Here is an 18222-nt window from a genome sequence, read left to right on the forward strand (position 1 = left end):
AAAGCGCGAGCACCCAAACCCTGTACTTAATATTCCTGCAAACACTTACCCCTCACAACCAAGCCCCGCTCCCCGGACCGGGCGGGGATGGGAGGAGAAGAGGCGGGTCCGGGTCCCAGCCTGCTCCGCGGCCACGCATGCTTCCTAACCGGCTCCCTGTGGCTTTTCCTGGCCCTCTGCCTGAGGTGCTTCCCAGGCTGCTGCGGCCGGGATCGGGGCGGCTGAACCCCGTGGGGTGAAGGGCGGATGGCGGCGGCCGCACTCAGGTGGGCTCCGGGCCGGGCGGGGCGCGGGCGGCGGCGGCTCCGGGCCCCTCACCCGCCGAGGCCCCGCGCTTCCCCTCACGCTCCTGCCGATCTCGGGTTTCCGGGTTAATTTTCTGTTCGGTGTCATTTAGTTTGTTCTTCAGCATCTTGGTAAAATCCTACCGCTTCCTTCTGGGCTTTTGTCCTCTCCAACCCCAAAAATGCACTATAAATATCTGGACTAAAAATATTTGCATGATCACCACAACAATGCATTATAATTATCTGGCCCAAAAATATTTGCATTATCACTCCAATAATGTGTTATAAGTACCTGACCCAAAAATGCTGGCACTGGTCAGTTCTTCACCGGTAGTCTTAGGCTGGGATCTCCTTTTCCATGAGATCGTATGCTAGAGGTTTGAGCTGGTGTCTTAATTCTGCTCCATGCAGTTTTTAATATAAATAAACATCCAATATCAAATAATGAGGGGTTTAAGAGATTATAGCGTTGTAAGGGATTACAGTCTTTTAACTCCTTGTGTAGAATGCATAATTCTGTTATTTGGCAAGGTGGTGGTCAGTTGTAGGACCTGATGATCTCAGATGTCTTGTCCAACCTAATTGATTCTGTGATTCTGTAATTTTATGCATTAAATTCCTATACATATTTGCATACCTGAAAACACTGGGCAAAACTGTGGCAAAAATTATGCCGGGCAATATTTCTATGTGGTAATTTTAGCCACTGGATTTTTGTTTTCCTCATACACCATGGCCTCTTAGTGTCAGCTGTTTTCCCAAGAGTATATTTACAGTTTTGATCTAAATATCTTCTTGTGTCAGTAATTTAAAGTGTTAACTATGCATTCATTAAAATTATCATGATGATATCCTTAAATTAAATTAAGCATATCCACAAAATTGCGTTTTGAGACTATAGACAGAGATTGTGCTTAGTTCTTTATCTCATGTAAGAATGGCATGGGAAACCACAACTCTACGCAGGATTACTCTATCAGCTGTTGTGTTTTATGTAAAACCAACCTAGAACTTCCCTTCAGGATGTTAACTGGACCAACCACACAGCAGTTTTTAAGCATTCTTGTGTGAATTTTTCCCCACTTTCCTGTTCTAACAAGAATGTAAGATCCACAACTGCTTTCTGAGATTTATAGGCTGGAAAATTTAGGCTTTATTGTGATATTTTGTAAACAGTCTGAAAAGCATCATTTTTCACAGGAAAAAAGTTTCTAGTTTTACATTAAAATTTGTAATTTCAGAGATTATTTTGGTTGAACACAGTTTTGCTTTTTCTGGTCTGACTTCACTCTTGATCTGCAGAATATTTCTAGGTAATGCTGTTGTACCTGGGAATGTGATATGATTTTTGCACAGGTGGCACTCACTTTTGTCTAAAAGGGAGGCTGAGACAGGCTGTTTAAAAACAACAGTTGGACATGGCTCTTGACTGCAGTCAACCTGAAGCCAGTTCTGCAGCCTGTTCTTCATTCTGGCTCAAAGAACACATGTTAATACTACCCGTAGTGAAAGTATAAGCCTAATACAGAACTGACACAGACTTCTGTTGCTGTATTAATTTCTAGATCTCTCTTTATCTATTCCAAGGTCACTGAGTGATGGGGTGGAATTAATAAAGAAAGCCCTGAATGGGACTCATAAATGTTTCATTAGGTGGGAATCTTCCAGGCACAAGAAGAAATCTGTAAAAATGGATTGCTCTATCTGTTGAAGTGCAATTACTCATTGGTACTGTTCTTTTTGAACTTTGTATTTTATTATCTTTTAGTTATTATCATGTTCCATTTTTATTTCTGCTCTTACCTTGTTTTATGGTCTTTTTTTCTGCTTTCTTTTACAGAGCTTCCAAGTGCTAGCTGAAGTTGCCTTTAGCTCAATTATATTTTTTTTACAAATTAGTTAAATATATGTTTATTCTTTCTGAATTGTTTTACTGTTGTTCATATTTCATGTATGCTGTTTTGCATAGTATCAGTGCTTACTGGTGCCTGGTTTGGTTTTATTTAGGATGGAACAAATGGTGTTTGGTATTTCCTGCACTGGACTGGGCACACTGGATTCAGAAAGCACGGAGGCTCAACACTGAGGCATAGACCACATTTCCTACTGGAGTAAGACACCTGCAATGGGAAAAAAAATGTTCTCCTAGTCCCAGGGGAAGTTTGATTCTGAATACTGGTGTGCTTTTTAAAGGTATGTTGCTACATCGCCTCTTCACAGGTTGGATTGTTACACAGCTTTTATGGTAATTTTAAATGAAATGCAATCTGACATGATGGCTATACAGAAGAAACATTTGTGACGAGATTGCCATTTTTTCCTTAAAATGGAATTTATTCATCAATGTCCTGTGTACTGGAAGGTCACCCGCCAGAAAACAGCACTTCCATTGTTTCAGGAAATACTTTGTTTCTACACATTCATTCCGAAGAGGCACAGTCACAGTTAACAGACTCTAAACTTGACCCACTTTTTTCATCTCTGTGCAAAGTCCATGTATTATTCATGATTTCTTCTCTTTTACTTTTTTAAATGTTTTCCAAATAAATGATTCAGTGGGATTTTTTTTTTTCTACAGAGATGCCAGTAGTTCTGTCTTGTGGATAATTCTACAATAAGCAGGTGTGTAAATAATCTGGAAGAAACACTCATAACTTGTGAGACTTATAATCAATAATCAGTTTAAAATCATAAATTGTTATGTGTCAGCTTAGGAAGTCTAATACACTCAAAAAAGTCCCTACGGATTAAGGATTTACCTAATAAAGAAGGGTTGTCAAGATTTAATGTATTGCACAAGAATGGCAAACTCGTGGGAAGAATCCATTTTTAGGCAGGATATAGGCTTTAAAACTGTGGTCTGTCCCTACAGCTCCCCAAAAAGACTAGCATAACAGCTGGGACAGTTAGAACTTACCTTGCAAAAAGAGGAGAGTTATGAGGGTAATGTGGCAGACAATAGATAAGTCCTAAAAGTAACAGCAGACTTTTCTACTGGAGCACATGCTAAGGAAAAGCTTAGGTAGCTTTACTCTGTAAGGAGGTGGTTTTGGTTACTTTGGTTTACTAAATGATTGTTGCCTTTGTGTTTATTATAAATAGGGAAGATGTTTTAGTAGGTTTGGTTTTCTTAAGGCTTATTCTCTGTTCCAGTCTCCAAACTAAACAAGGTGTTGCTCAGGAGAGGGTGCCAGGGGAATAATTCATATGTTGGCAAAGAATGTAAATTAAAATAGTGCTTTGGATTATAGATTAAAAACTCAGTTTTAACAGTTATTGTATGAAGAGGTCTGGGATTTTCAGCATCAGTCCTAAGAATCCTCCAAATTGAATCTTCTTTTATTATTACAGTGTAAAGTATTCATTGGATTAAGTCATGTCTTTAAGATCAGAAGGAATCTTGAAGCATATTCAGTGTATCATTCTAGATATATTTCAAGTAATTTTGTAATATTTAACATTTCAGTAAGTGGAATTAGAGCTCTCCATGTTACTTATGCTGATTCTAATTAAACAGGGCAGGTGTTTTAATTCAGAGCTGTAGTGTTCAAGTCAATAAATCAGCTTAATTGACATAAAAAATTCCCTGGGAATGTTAAATGCAAACTCTGAATTTGGGTTCTTAATGCCCAGTGGTAGCTGTGATAGCAAATGCTTTGTGCAAATGGATTTTCTTTGTTTAATAATTTTCTTTCTGATCTGTGATATTTACAGAACAGCTGACGATACAAAGGACAATGCACAGTGTGTGTCCTGATGACATTTTGTGTGCTGTGACTTGATTTTTGTCATGGCATCTGAGACTGAAAAGGCCCACGCTCTTCTCCAGACTTTCAGTACAGCCTCAGTTATTTCCAGTCTAGGTTTGGGAATATTCTGCTTTGTGGCAGACAGACTTCTGCAGTTTTCCTTCATTCAGCAAAATGACTGGCTCCGAGCCTTATCTGATAATGCGGTGCATGGTATACTGGGAATGTGGTCCTGGGCTATAGTGATTGGACTCAGGAAGAAAAGTGACTTCAGTGAGGTCACCCTGGCTGGCTTCCTTGCCTCTGTCATTGATGTGGACCACTTCTTTCTTGCTGGATCCCTGTCGTTAAAGGTAAGTCAGTAGATCGGTAATTTGTTAAATTTCGTTATCACTGTTTACTTCATTGTTCTTCTACCATGTCCTAGACAAAAAAAGTTCCATTGATAATTTAATTAAATACATTTAATAGCTATACAAGAATTATGTTTATATGCAGTTGTTACGATTTTAAAAGCCATAAAAATATTTTACATCTACTGTTAAGTTTCTGCTACTTAGAAGGAAAAAAAGGAGTTTTGCACATATACATGCTATTCTAAGTGTATCACATAGTTGCTTTGTTATCCAGCTTAAAAGAGTTAAGTGCTGCCTTGCACACTTCTGTGGATGAAGTGGATTATTCCATTTCTCTTTACAGTAAGAGTTAGAAAGACCTGAAATGTGGGGTAGAAATATGTGAAACATAGATGATAAAGCTTCCATTTCATTTCATCAGTGTTTCTGAGTAATACATTAGTTTTAGCCAGCCCTAAATATTTCTCCCATGAACAAGCTATATGTGAGCTGTCACCTTTAAAAAGTCAGGTTGAAAAAAAATTTAAACAAGCAAAAAAATAGTAGGAAAGCAAGCATCAGCTTATTAATAAAAGTAAAAAGGTGAATTGGCTCCTGTTAAGGAGTGAATGGATCATCATCCATTTGCAGAACTGCTTGTTATGAGACAGTTTCTCACATTACCAGATTATGGCACTCTTTTTCAGTAGTTTTCCTCCTCTAGTTTGCTCATAATACTATTACACTGTTGATAGGGCACTTTGATATAGCTCAAAGAGGAAGGATGGAAGGGACAGAGGGAGAAAGGAAAGGAAAGGAAAGGAAAGGAAAGGAAAGGAAAGGAAAGGAAAGGAAAGGAAAGGAAAGGAAAGGAAAGGAAAGGAAAGGAAAGGAAAGGAAAGGAAAGGAAAGGAAAGGAAAGGAAAGGAAAGGAAAGGAAAGGAAAGGAAAGGAAAGGAAAGGAAAGGAAAGGAAAGGGAAGGGAAGGGAAGGGAAGGGAAGGGAAGGGAAGGGAAGGGAAGGGAAGGGAAGGGAAGGGAAGGGAAGGGAAGGGAAGGGAAGGGAAGGGAAGGGAAGGGAAGGGAAGGGAAGGGAAGGGAAGGGAAGGGAAGGGAAGGGAAGGGAAGGGAAGGGAAGGGAAGGGAAGGGAAGGGAAGGGAAGGGAAGGGAAGGGAAGGGAAGGGAAGGGAAGGGAAGGGAAGGGAAGGGAGGGGAAGGGAAGGGAAGGGAAGGGGAGGGGAAGGGGAAGGGGAGGGGGAAGGGGAGGGGGAGGAAAGGAAAGGAAAGGAAAGGAAAGGAAAGGAAAGGAAAGGAAAGGAAAGGAAAGGAAAGGAAAGGAAAGGAAAGGAAAGGAAAGGAAAGGAAAGGAAAGGAAAGGAAAGGGGAAGGGAAGGGGAAGGGGAAGGGAAGGGAAGGGAAGGGAAGGGAAGGGAAGGGAAGGGAGAAATCCTGTTCTTTATATTCATGTAAGTAAGGAAGAAAAATGGTGTACCAATTTTTTAAAAATATTTCGGTGACGTCTAAGTGCAATAAGCAAATATTGCTTATAGTTGAGATGTAAAAATCAGATTTCCAATGGAAAAATATGTTTTGTTTACAGTATCACTATTTATTGTAGAGAAAAGATGCCTTTTATTTGTGCATTTCGTCAGTTTTCCCCTCTTGGCTGAGGAGAAAGGGAAGAATCAGGTCCCTCGACCTACTGGCCACATTCCTGATGCAGCCCAGGATACCACTGTCCATCTTTGGCACATGGACAGTCAGACACCAGCATGTCCTGGTGCCTGGCATCATTATTTCCTAGGTAGTCTGTAGTTCTCCTCTTTTCTGTACTTCCTCCATGGAGAAATACTTACTGTACAATTATAAAGCTATATAAAGAAAAGGAAGGTTAGCTTGGTTGATTAATGGGTCCTATAATATTATTACTGAATAACAATATGGAATAGAATATAAATTTCTAATTATTCTCATTTGTTTTTCCTTATTTTAAAATCACTGAATGTAAGTAAATGATTAGCTAGCTATTAGAAAGTATTAACATTTTATTGCTGCTTTTTCATGCATTTGAGATGATTACCAGTATTTTTCTTAATTATGACCACTAGATGTCAGACTTCACCGATGCCTGTTTGAAAAGTTGACTATTAAATTATATCCATGGAACTGGGAGGTGACCTGCCTCTTGGCAGTGAGGCAAGGTTAAATATACTTACACGTTTCATGATGGGGAATGTTTGTGTAGCCTAGCCTATCCCTACAATGTGAAACCAAGTAAATTTTCATAATTTTGTCACTTAATTTGTAACTGTTGTTTCAGTTCCCAAGCAGGTAGCATTTCATTTTCTAATCCAGCCTGAAGTATTGTTGTTGACAGTTAGATCTAGTTTTCTTATTCTTTGAGGTTTTTTTGCAAAAGACAGCTTATTTCTGTGCTCACCCCAAAATTGTTTTTCAAATCAGAAGCACAAAACACAGCAGGTAGAATCATAGCCCTTTTAGTAGCCAAATGTACTTAGCTGAGGTAAGGAGAAGACAAGATGCCCAAAGGCTTTTTCAAAGTGAATTGCCTACCAATTCCTTTCCTTTCCACATATTAACTGGGCTAATAAAGGAAATAATCCAGTGTAGGTCTCTTTACTCTTAGAGTAAAAACATCATTACAACTTGCAAAGTTGTATTCTTTACAAAAACTCTCTTCTCAACTAAATAACTTTCAAAAAAAAACAAATCTTAGGAGAATAAATTTATGTTTTCTAAACCTCATACTATTTTTCTCCTCCCCTCTGTATTGCTTTTTTGCCTAAATTACCTTTAAAGGGTACTGTCCAAAACCATGAGTAGTATTTTAGGTGAGACTTCATTTGAGCCAAATACCATAGATTCATTCCTTTCAGTGGCACAAAAATACAGTGCTTCTGTCCTTTTAAAAATAAAAAGTAGTGTATTACAGGTTCTACATCTTCTTGAAGTGCCGTCAGAGTCCCTTTGGTTTGTGATGTAATGTAATCCCCATAAACTTCTCTTCTGTGTGCTGTCTGGCCAGCTAGATCTGATAGTAATGTGTGATTTTTCTTTCCTTGGCTTAATATGATGTGCCTCTCAGTTTCATGGCATAATTTCAGGCTGTCACCTATGTAATTTATTACTTTGTGGGATACTTCTTTACTATGTATTTGGTAGTTACAGTCCCTTTCTTCATCTTTAAATTGCATGATTCAGCTTACCTGCTTTAAGAGCCCACCATGTTTGCTGCTTTTGCAACACATTACTAAGTAACTAATAAATTAGTATGTCTAATTAAGTAACCACACCACTATTACTAATTTGTACCAATAGTATTTTTCACATTACTGTACACAATTACCTATAAAGCTCGTTATCATCACTTTTAAATCTGATGATGGATTATTTTTTATGGAGTAACCTTTTTATGCAGCACAAGGCAGCGCTATGTTCTACCTCCAATTGCTACCTTCACACTACTCCAGTCACCTCCTTCTGTTCCTGCTGACACAGCTCAGTGCTTGGATTGTTTGGCTACTGGTCTGTTTTACATGGTCATGATTATTTTTCTGCAGTATTCAGGGTAAATAGTCACCTGTGGTATTTATATATTTGCTCTGATAAATACTTCTGTACCAAGTGCCATGTGATCTGACCTTTTGCCCACATTATCTTTGCAACCAGTATGAAGTCTACAATGACTTCATACTTGGAATTTGTAGTTCTTTGTGTTCCATGTAATTTTTTACTGTGCACGTAAGTGTAGAAGAATCTGTCTCACTGACAGATCTAAAGGTGGTAGTTCCTACAGCCTGTCATCAGTCAAGAGTGCAGATATGACATGATGGGCTGCTCCCAGACTCCACCAGGATTGTGGCCCAGACACTCATGTTGCAGAACAGACATGCAGAAATTGCTGTCTTGCTACTAAAGACTCGCCAAATTCTAGAAGTGTAGTAAAGGCAGTCGGTGGCAAACATACATAACACTGCTGGGAAATGTGCTGTCCATGACTGACCTGGGCTGCACAGGAGCATTTCTAGAACTGGAGAATAAACTTCGCACAAGCACAATTAATATAGAATTTAATATGTTACTATATTGTTAATATTACTACTATAATATATGTTACATTGCATATGTTAGTATAAACTAAAGACTTCAGGCTTGTGAGGCACCGCAGAGTATGAGTGAGGGAGCATCTGTTGTTACATAACATCCATGGTGTCACCATGAGCGTTACAGCAGATAATTTGCGTGGGTTCTCCTGCATGCAGTTATTGTCTCCTGTCTCCAGCTGCTCATTGTAGTGAGAGAGGCTGGAGGAGCAGCAACTTCAAGATGATCTTCACCTGATTGAACACATAGGCAAATGGAAAAGGTAATTTGCAAATAAATTCTGTTTGCAGCTTTTTCCAGGAGGTTTAAAGCGAAAAAGCTTGTACCTTTTTTTTTTTTTTTTTTTTTTTTTTTTTTTTTTTTAAGATCTGGTGATCTCTAAAGGCAAACAAATTTGCCTGTTAGGAAAAAGAGAGTATAGCAGCTTATATTATCAAACAGAACTGTCTGTCTCTAGGGCTTGGCAACTCAAGGATGTAAGTGTTCTTTCAGTCATAGAATGTAAAACAGGAAGCAGGCTGTTCTTCCCTCAGACCTTGGGCAACAGCATATCAGAGATTTTATGGCTGTATTGCAGTTACAGAATAGGACTTTCTCTTGCTAAAACTGAGCACACAGGTTTGCTATATGAACAACCCTGCCATCTAAAATTTGTATGAAAAGAATTTAAGCATCACCTTGGCACCAATACTGATAAACTGTGTACATAAGTAACATTAAAATTTTCCTTACTCACAGTGTTGCTGTTGGCACCTAACCTTAATAGGCCAGAGGGAAAAGACTAATTTAGACATTGCTACTGGCTTTTTTCAAAATGCAGAAATAGAGACCAGTCAGTAGATTATCTGCTGAAACATATCACTATCCAGGTTTTTTCAAAATTAGGTTAGTATGTACTTTTGAGGCTCTTGTTGACAGTAACAAAAATCTGACTAGGGCAGGTGATAAAACAATTTCACCATCACAAGATTTTTCTACTTTAATCTGTGAACAATTACGGCAGCTGGTGAGGGGTCAGTATCTCTGACCGAGGAAGCTGTGACCGGTCCGGAGAGATGGTCCCAAGAGAGATCGTCTTCCCGAAGCCCGGTGTCTTCCCTCAGCTGCTGGCAGGAGGGCCCGTGCAGAAGCTGTCAGCTCTTCAGTGATTGTCTGCTCGTGATTCCAGCTCAGCTCTGCAGGGCAGCCTCCAGGCCAGACCAGAGAGACATGAGAGGGCCGTATAGCTGTTCCGCACGAGGGAGCTTTATTAGTTCAGCGAAGGGGAGCCAGGGACGGGCGTCTCTCTGTCCTCGCAGGGGCAGGGGGCTGGCTTTATAAGGGATACAGGGGGTGGGTGCCAGAGGGTGAAGGCCAATGGGTTACAAAGGATCTGCATAGAGCCCCCCAGAGGATTCTGGGTTTGTCTTCTTCTCGCCATAACTGCAGAGTGGCTGCCTTTCCAGGGGAGCTCTGCTGGGAGGTTTAGGCACTCTCCTTATCTCAGCAGACATCCCTCCAGGGCAGGGGCTGGGCATACCCCACAAACAACCTGCTTGTGTGAAACAGAACTGAAGTTGGAGAAAATACACCTTTTGCACCAACTTAAATGAATTGGGTCCACAACATTAGACTTAAAAATTGTTGAGACAGTTTGTGACCCAGTTTGTGTCGCCATTACTTGATCAGGACAGTCATGGACAAGCATGTGGTAGGAAGCTAATAGAGCAAAACTTTCTGCAGGCCTTTTAATGTTGGCTTTGGTTTAAAGCATGAGCTGTTACATTTCAAGGTAGTCCATACCTTCCCATCTCTGTGTTAACTGGCTAAGGCTAGTTAAGTTTCCTTGCAGAGAAGATAGGGTTCCATGCAGTTATCTAAATTATGCATGAACTTGATGAAACTGTTCCAGAGTCTCATTGCCAGGCCCTCTTGGTGTTGAATCCTGCAAGGATTAACACAACAGAAGAATGAACAGGTTAGAGATGCTTTGTTTACTTCCTGCAGTAGGTGCAGTGAGGGATGTGTTCAACACAGCAAACAGACAACACCGTCACGTTGTATCTCTGGTGCCTGTTAACAGTCTTTCCAAATGTTTACCAGTATCTGAATTGAGCCAATGAATATTGTATCAGCACTTCTGTAGATCTTTTAGCATTGTGCTGTTGTTTCTTCTGTGCTTACAGACACAAGAATCTACTGATTTGTCAAATAGAAATCCAGAATACCATTACGGGTTTTTTGCTGTGTTTGAATTTGTGGTGCTGGTATAGTTGCTACTGAGTACACCCACAGAATATCTTCTCAAATACATATATTAAATTGACATTATCACTTCTTAAAATGGGTAAATCTAATCTCACTAGCTAGACATTCACCTGATTAAAATCAATGTCAGGCTTTCAAGTGAGTTACTGTTAAACAGGTTGTTGAGACAAAAAGCCCAGTCACAAATGTTTCAGATGTTGGCTTATGAACTTTGTTTTGCCTGTCCATGAAGAATACTGTCTCAAGGTGATCAGAATACATGTAAGTTTGATTATATTTTTGTCCTGTTAAAAATTATTGTTCTGTTTTAAACACTGTGCAACTGAAACAACATTACAAGTGACAACTCTAGTAAAATACAGGTGGTATTTTTGAAGGTAAATGCCATGAAAGCACATTATTTATTTCAAATAAAACATATTAAATATTTCAAGTGTATTGCGTGGTTGTTTTCCTTTTAATTATCTTGAAATTAAGTACATATAATTAGTGCAGCAGATTATACAAGTCCTTGCATACCACATGACTATATGACAAATAGGATGCCTCATCCCTCTCCTTCCCTGTCTTGGTGTTGATAGTACTTAGGAGGATGCATGATTCATATCATACAGTAGAGAGACAGGGCAGCACACAACTCTCATGCATAAAATTGGTTTTAAATTAATTGCAATGGAAAGGAACAGTATGTTTTTCTTTCTGCTTCCACTTAGTCACCTGACAGTACACCTGTAGACACTCATGAAACTTTTTTCTTTTTTTCTCTTGTCACAATTGTAGCCATTGGTAATAATATTTTTCTCTTCTGCAGGCTGCTCTGACTCTTCCACGGAGACCACTTCTTCATTGTTCTACTGTGATTCCCGTGGTGGCTCTGACATTAAAGTTTATCATGCAGCTTTTCAGGCTTAAGGACTCATGGTGCTTTCTTCCCTGGATGTTGTTCATATCCTGGACTTCTCATCACGTCCGTGATGGGATTCGTCATGGCCTCTGGATCTGCCCATTTGGAAAAACTCCTCCCTTGCCGTACTGGCTGTATGTGGCAATTACAGCATCTTTACCTCATCTATGTTCATTTATTATGTATTTAACGGGCACTAGAGAATTAATGTCCATAAAACATGGAATCCACATTGATGTATAGGAATAATGACTTTAAAGGTGGTTTATGCTAGCACTGGAAATAACCTGCCTGTCTGTCACTGAAGGGTTTCCTTATGTTTCCTACACCTTCTGAATTAGGCATTTTAAGGTTTTGGAGCCAATTACAGCTCTTGTGTCAATTCCTTGTGGTCATAGAACCTATTTAATGAATGACAATAATTTTATGTCTGTACATTCCCCTTGTAAAGTGTGTGGTCTTCCATGATAGTTCATGCCTAGCAAGCTGATTTATAAAGTACTTAGTTTGTCTATGTAGTAATTACATTGCATTTTGCTGTCATGGTGCCATTCATTTGATCACCATTCACTTGGATTTGTATTCTGCCTTTAGAGAATACATTTCATCTAGATAGTATTTGTATAGCACTTTAAAAGTGAGAAGTTCTATATAAATGCTAAGTATTACTGAGGATACTTCTAAAAAAACCCTCAATTAGCCTTTTAAATTTATTTATATGTTAGGAGTCCTACTGGACTCTTGTATTCAACCATTTTAAAAGAAATACTGCCTGTATTTCACACTGTCTATCCACACCTCTTTGAACCTGCAATCACAGAGTTTTACTAAATTCTATATTCCCCTGTAGTTGCTTGGTACTAAATTTGCAGATGATTACTAGCTTCAAAATTAGAAAGGAGTAGACAGTTTGATTATAGTATTATGGTGTGTTGGCCAAATTGTTTAATTTTTTAAAATACAGTAATTATGAATACTATTTAATTTGGAATTTTAGTAAATATTTAAGGATTATGTGAAGATTCAGGGAGACACAAGGAAATAAAAATTGCTCATAATACAAGTTTGTTTAAAGACGTTACTACTCAGTAAAGCATTTTCCATTAAGTGCAGTATCATCCTCATAACTGTAAAATAAAATGCATTATTATTATTATACATAAATAGAAATTTCCTCATAAATAAGTTCCTTAAGGAAAAGTGTTATTATGCTGCAGGTTTATGAGGTAATAATTTGCACTATGGACTATTCAGTTTTCATTTACAGACATGTCTCAGAAATCTGAGTCCCAAACTAAAAGTTGTCTGGTCTTGTCTAACTAGACAAGATTGTCTAGACTTGTGTAGTGTATGGTGTACAAGCTGAGAATGTCTATTAATAATTTTAAAATTTTTTATTCATTTCCCATTAAAGAGATGGGGCCTTAACTACTCCAGCTTGTGGTGAATAGCTGTCAAAGGGGATAATTTTTATGGAATTGCATGTATAGGGTAGCATGTGCTTAAATTAGGTTACCAAGGGGTGCAAGGGTTTATGGGATGTGTACATTTACATTATTAAATGTATATTAGGATAAAGTTTAAAAAAAGATAAATTATTAACTGGGATGCCTGCCTTAATGAGTACCAGAAACTTTCTGTGGCTGCAGAATACTTAAGGCTCTTTGCAGCTTTCTATGCTAGTTACAGAAAGTGTTTCACCTCTTTAAAATGTGACTTTCCAAGAATAGTCTCTGCCCTGTCTGTTCTTCATGTTAGAAATGTATACCAATGCAAACTTGTCTGATAGTACAGTGGGCCTGTCTAGCCTTTTTTATAAAATGAATAAAAAGTTTCTTTCTTGGAAAGAAGATTGGAAGAGCAAAACATTCCTTAGAGGGTTATCCTCGTGCTGTGGGTTTCTGTCCCTTAGAGTTTTCCAGAAACAGTGTAAGAAATGTCTTGCTTTAGAGCCCTCAGATCAAAACTGTCTTTTATCTAAAGGCATGATGGTTTACAAGGGCAGCATTGCTCATTCATTTACTTCTAGCCTGTATTTTAAACTACAGGCTATGAAATGCCAATAATGAATAAATTTTGTGCAAGGGGTGAACACCAAAGCCCATTTAGAAAATCTTCTGTATTCTTGTTTCATGGTATAATATTTGTATAATTTTGTGCTTTATCCAGATTTCGTGCAAAGGGAAATGTATATAGGAACAAAGTGTAGAATTATACTTTCTCAGTTTTAGACTGTAGCTGTAGTGTTTCTGGTAACTGTATGTCCACCCACAGTCCTTAAGATCAATACTGTACTGTTCTAGATACGTTTAAGGATCAGTTAATGGGTACATCTTCAGTAGTTTAAAACTACATAGTTTCATTCTCTTTATTTCTAGATATTTCTGTGTGAGCTTTTACAGTAACTTTGAGCTGTATTTTGAAACACTGTTTTTTCTGGCCTTGTTCTTATACCAGTTCTAACTCAGCAATAGGTGAACCCCACTCAGATACATATTAAGGAAAGTAGCAAGTACTTTGTACCTCATGACTTCTTTCCCACCAGACAGACATGGCGGTCTCACACCTCAGCCTGACATTTAGGCAGCTTTCGCTGAGGCCATCAGCCACTTTTCAAGGTAAACTGACATGCTGCATGTACTGCTGTAATTTGTGGGTAGCCAGAGTGGGGTACAAAGGAGAAGTTAGGTGTCTGTTTCAGCCTGTGTGTCGTGGGCAGAGTGGGAGCTACAGAGTTTATAGAGAAGCCCTCCTGTTGAGTCACAAGGCACAGACAGGACCCTCTTGCTTTCTAAACTCCCCACAGAGGCCTCTGGGTGCAGCTGGATCCAGCCTTAGCCCTGGACTCTGTCAATGGTTTATGTTAATGGATTAAATAGGTATTATTGAACCTTTTCACAGCTTTGTCCCACAGGATTAAGGATGACAAACCAGAGATATTTATATAAAAATAAATTATTTATTATGATACTGATGAGACTAAAAGATCTTAATCAGAATTATTTACTACACAGTATAGGTAGTTCTAACTGCTAGTCTAGTTCAGTCCACTATTTTTGAAGCAATATTGAAGCAATTATAGCAAAGGTAGCAAAAGAAATTATGTAGTAGAGATTGATGGTACTCACCCATACCAATGAGTGTGGGCAAATCTCTTTCTCTCAGCTTCGAGGGATAACCTTGAGGCACATCCCGACTCAAGGAAGGAATCTCCACACAAGTTCCAGAAAGGGGATTGTTGGAAGACTCTCCCAACTCGTTAAAAAGTAGGAGTGGGCCATATGTTTCCAGGCCAGCTGTGTAAGCTCAGCATCTGTAAATAAATTAGTAGTAGTAGTACCACTTGTTTGTTGCTTTATCCAGTACTTTACCAGGTCTGCCACAGCTTCACCTCTCTATCAGGTGTGTCGAACTCTGGGATTGATGAGGCAGGCTGGTTTCAGCATTATTCAGCACCAAAAGCACCAGGACAGCCCCCTCCTGCATTCACCACTGATAGCTTTGCAAACAGGGCATTATTCGAGCTGTTTTAGTCCCCTCCAGGCAGAGCATCCTGCTACACTTCCTCACCCAACACCTGCCTGCTACAGATGAATTGTCCAACAATTCCTTACCAGGATTTCAAATTCACTGATGTTTCCAACTATGCATTGATACCTGCCATGTGTAGCAAAACCATGACAATAATAAATCAAGGTACTAAAAATATAATGACTTCGTGCTTTACTGCATGCATTGCTATAAAGGGTAAATGTAAAATACAAAAAAGCATGTGAATGACACAAAACATGGTTTGCAAAGTCAAGGTATTGATGTTGTGCACAATATATGATAGATATCACTAAAATATTAGGTATTTCAGTGATTCTTTTAATAATACGCGAGTCTAAACATTTTCCATGTATTTTCAAGTTGAACTTAAAAAGTTGAAGAAAGTGTAGGGTTTTTCTGACTTACTTTGTTAGAACTGTGCTGCTCTTTTTTCTTGCTTTAACGGATTGCTGCCATAAAAAGTAGGTACTACTAGCTGCCAAGTTAGAAGAAAAATGTTAGACTGTTTCTTCTCCCCAGTCCTGGAGAAATAAGATAAAATTCTCCTAATTCCCTAGTGGCCTTAACAGAATGCGTGAACATGTTTCCTATCACTTTGTGTTCTAGTTTAAAATGTAGTCTGTATTTTCACCTGACTGCTGGCATCACTTATTTCTACAGTGCAGTACATTATCATGTGCCCTTAATAAGGTATTGGTAAGTGAATTATTCATAATTGATGCCATGTCCCAAGGAAAATAATGCTAAGTTTGAATTAAACTGAAAGTAATTTTTACTGCAGGCCACTGATACTGACTTACTATGAGAAGAAATTTCCTTTGCTAATGGAAATAAAGTTCCAGAAAGAGAGAGAAGGGGTTAAAATTCAGTCTGAAGGAAATGTTAGTACATAGTTAATTTTGGACACATGTATTTTTATTCCATCACTGTCAGTACAAAGCTAACTGATGAAATGCATCAGAAGAGTACATGTCTGTTTGAGTAATTGAGCCAATCTAAATACTGTCAATTATGCAGATTTATTCAGGGCAGAAGAAATTTTGTATTCTCGAGTGTTACACATTGTGAGCTTTGATCAGCTAGTAATTTTGAGCCCACAAAAAAGTTTTGTTTCCCTGCTACAGGCAGACCTTGCAGTGAAGCAAAGGAAGAGCTGTCAAGCTGAAGTACCTTTTGCATTCATCTCAAAAAAACAGTAGTAACACTTTTCCTCAAAATAATAAGTTGGTGCCTTCAGCTCTTTCTTAGGATTTCCCAAATTTTATATACTCTGCATTGAATTTTTGAATTTATACTTTCAAATCATATATTTGAATTCTGCATTGTAGAATTATTTCCTGTTATTTAAGCCCCCTATTAAACAGTACTTGTATTTTTTGTATATACATATATATATATATGTATATAAATATATATCACACACTGATTTTTCTTTCTATGTTCATATTATAATTTTCCATTTGTTTAGCCTAATTTTGTATTGATTTTTCCTGGGGAGAGGAGAAGTGTTTGTCTCAGTGACTGGGAAACCCAGGTATGCTATGACTTAGCAAAAACATTTTAGTGCAATGTGCAGGAAACCTTCAGAATATTGAAAACTAGAAAAGAGATTATGCTGTCCTTTTGATGGAAGTGTTCAGGAGGTTTCTAGGCAGTTTTTAAAAACAGATTTGTTTAATCAAAACTAATAGACCAAAAGCATTTGTCTTAGTAAAGACAAGTGAACAATCTGCATGGCACGGGATTTGTGTAATGAAACTGTTGCAGGGATAATTGGCCAAGTTGCTGCTGCTATATCCACCACCATGGAAACAACTCCTTTGGCCAAGGAACGTTAGTAATATCCCTGGAGCTTTCCTCATGTTGCCAAGGGAATTCAATCTTACTTTGATCTCATTTTTCCCTTTAAAAATTACATTAAGCAAGAGCTCCTTGCCTGGTGTGGGGTAATTTCCTTAAACTGCTGTCCACTCATTCACATCAGTTTTTACAGATAAGCCAAAGAAGCTCGGTACAGTAACTGTGGAAAATAAATTAAATCAAAGGTAGTGGACATAATACTGGCATAAGGAATTCAGAAGGTAGAATGCTTCTAGTTTCACATTTCCATTCAAATTGCTGATAATCAAAACCAACTCCTTTTTATGTATTACTGCCAACAATTTAGGAACATAGTTTGTGGTGACTGGTCTAAAAATTGGAGGTGTTTGTGGGCCAAGTGAATATTGTAAGATTCAAGTAATAAGGCTTTATCAATCTATTTCCAAAAAAATCATCTGTGTCATCTTGTTTGTTTAGCTGTATACAGTATGTAGATACACTCAGTTATTTCCTAGTCTTATTGTGGAAACATGGTGGTGGCTTGGGGAGTTTTGGTACAAAATGCTCTAGCTAGCATGACCTTTTAACACAAGTAATTTTTGTTTAATTAATCCATGAAGAGATAGATCTTCCCTTCTATTTGACATGTTTCATTAAGGTGAAAGTTTGAGTGCTTTGCCAACATCTTTTGTGTGAGTGTTCTGTATGCCTTATACATCAAACATAAATAAGCAAAGTAGAGGCACTCAGAACTTCATACTATAAAAATGTGTGCATAGGATTTATTTGTAATTTTTCCACAAAGTGAAAAATAATTCCACATGCTCTAGCATCATGCATTTTGCATTTAAATATCTATATAAATGTTGACTAAATGGTATTTCTAGTAATTTTCTATGGCTACAGAGACACTGTCAGTGTTTCATGTGCTCTCCTGGTGCTTGACTTAACTCAGGTTGGATAATAAGCATGGTCCTGCTGCCTCAGTGTACCAGATACCTCAGCTGGCTGTAGAAAATGTAAGAGGTTACTGTCTCATAGTAAACAATCACAGAGACCTTTTGTATTCAGTGTGTGGCTGCTCAGTCTATTCAGTGGTGCTTAAAATGTGATTTATCTCTTCCTAAAAGAGATGTATGCTGCTGGTGTACTGAACTGCATTCCAGTCGTCACAGATTGTTCTAACTAGATGGTACATGACT

At 38.3% G+C, this 18222-nt stretch overlaps 1 protein-coding gene across 3 annotated transcripts; it reads left to right on the top strand.

Moving 5' to 3' along the window:
- Window positions 1-111: 111 nt before the first annotated feature.
- Window positions 112-18086, top strand: TMEM267 (transmembrane protein 267). 3 transcript variants are annotated; one of them, XM_032095557.1, is made up of 5 exons: window positions 112-266; window positions 2295-2480; window positions 2866-2909; window positions 4002-4389; window positions 11555-18086. In XM_032095557.1, exons 4-5 carry the CDS (start codon window positions 4078-4080, stop codon window positions 11888-11890), a joined length of 648 nt encoding a protein of 215 aa, XP_031951448.1. In that variant the 5' UTR covers window positions 112-266; window positions 2295-2480; window positions 2866-2909; window positions 4002-4077; the 3' UTR covers window positions 11891-18086. The 3 variants fall into 3 exon arrangements, with proteins under 3 accessions (XP_031951448.1, XP_031951450.1, XP_031951449.1); XM_032095559.1 differs by lacking the exon at window positions 112-266 and adding an exon at window positions 348-370; XM_032095558.1 differs by lacking the exon at window positions 112-266 and adding an exon at window positions 432-2015.
- The last annotated feature ends 136 nt before the right edge of the window (window positions 18087-18222 follow it).

Source organism: Corvus moneduloides, chromosome Z, assembly GCF_009650955.1.
Source record: "Corvus moneduloides isolate bCorMon1 chromosome Z, bCorMon1.pri, whole genome shotgun sequence".
NCBI lineage: Eukaryota > Metazoa > Chordata > Aves > Passeriformes > Corvidae > Corvus > Corvus moneduloides.

Bases quoted from the DNA above. Each gene is read 5' to 3' on its own strand.
- TMEM267 (XM_032095557.1), top strand. From the start codon at position 4,078: ATGGCATCTGAGACTGAAAAGGCCCACGCTCTTCTCCAGACTTTCAGT. The intron at 4,390-11,554 runs GTAAGTCAGTAG...TCTCTTCTGCAG, and splicing joins CTGGATCCCTGTCGTTAAAG to GCTGCTCTGACTCTTCCACG.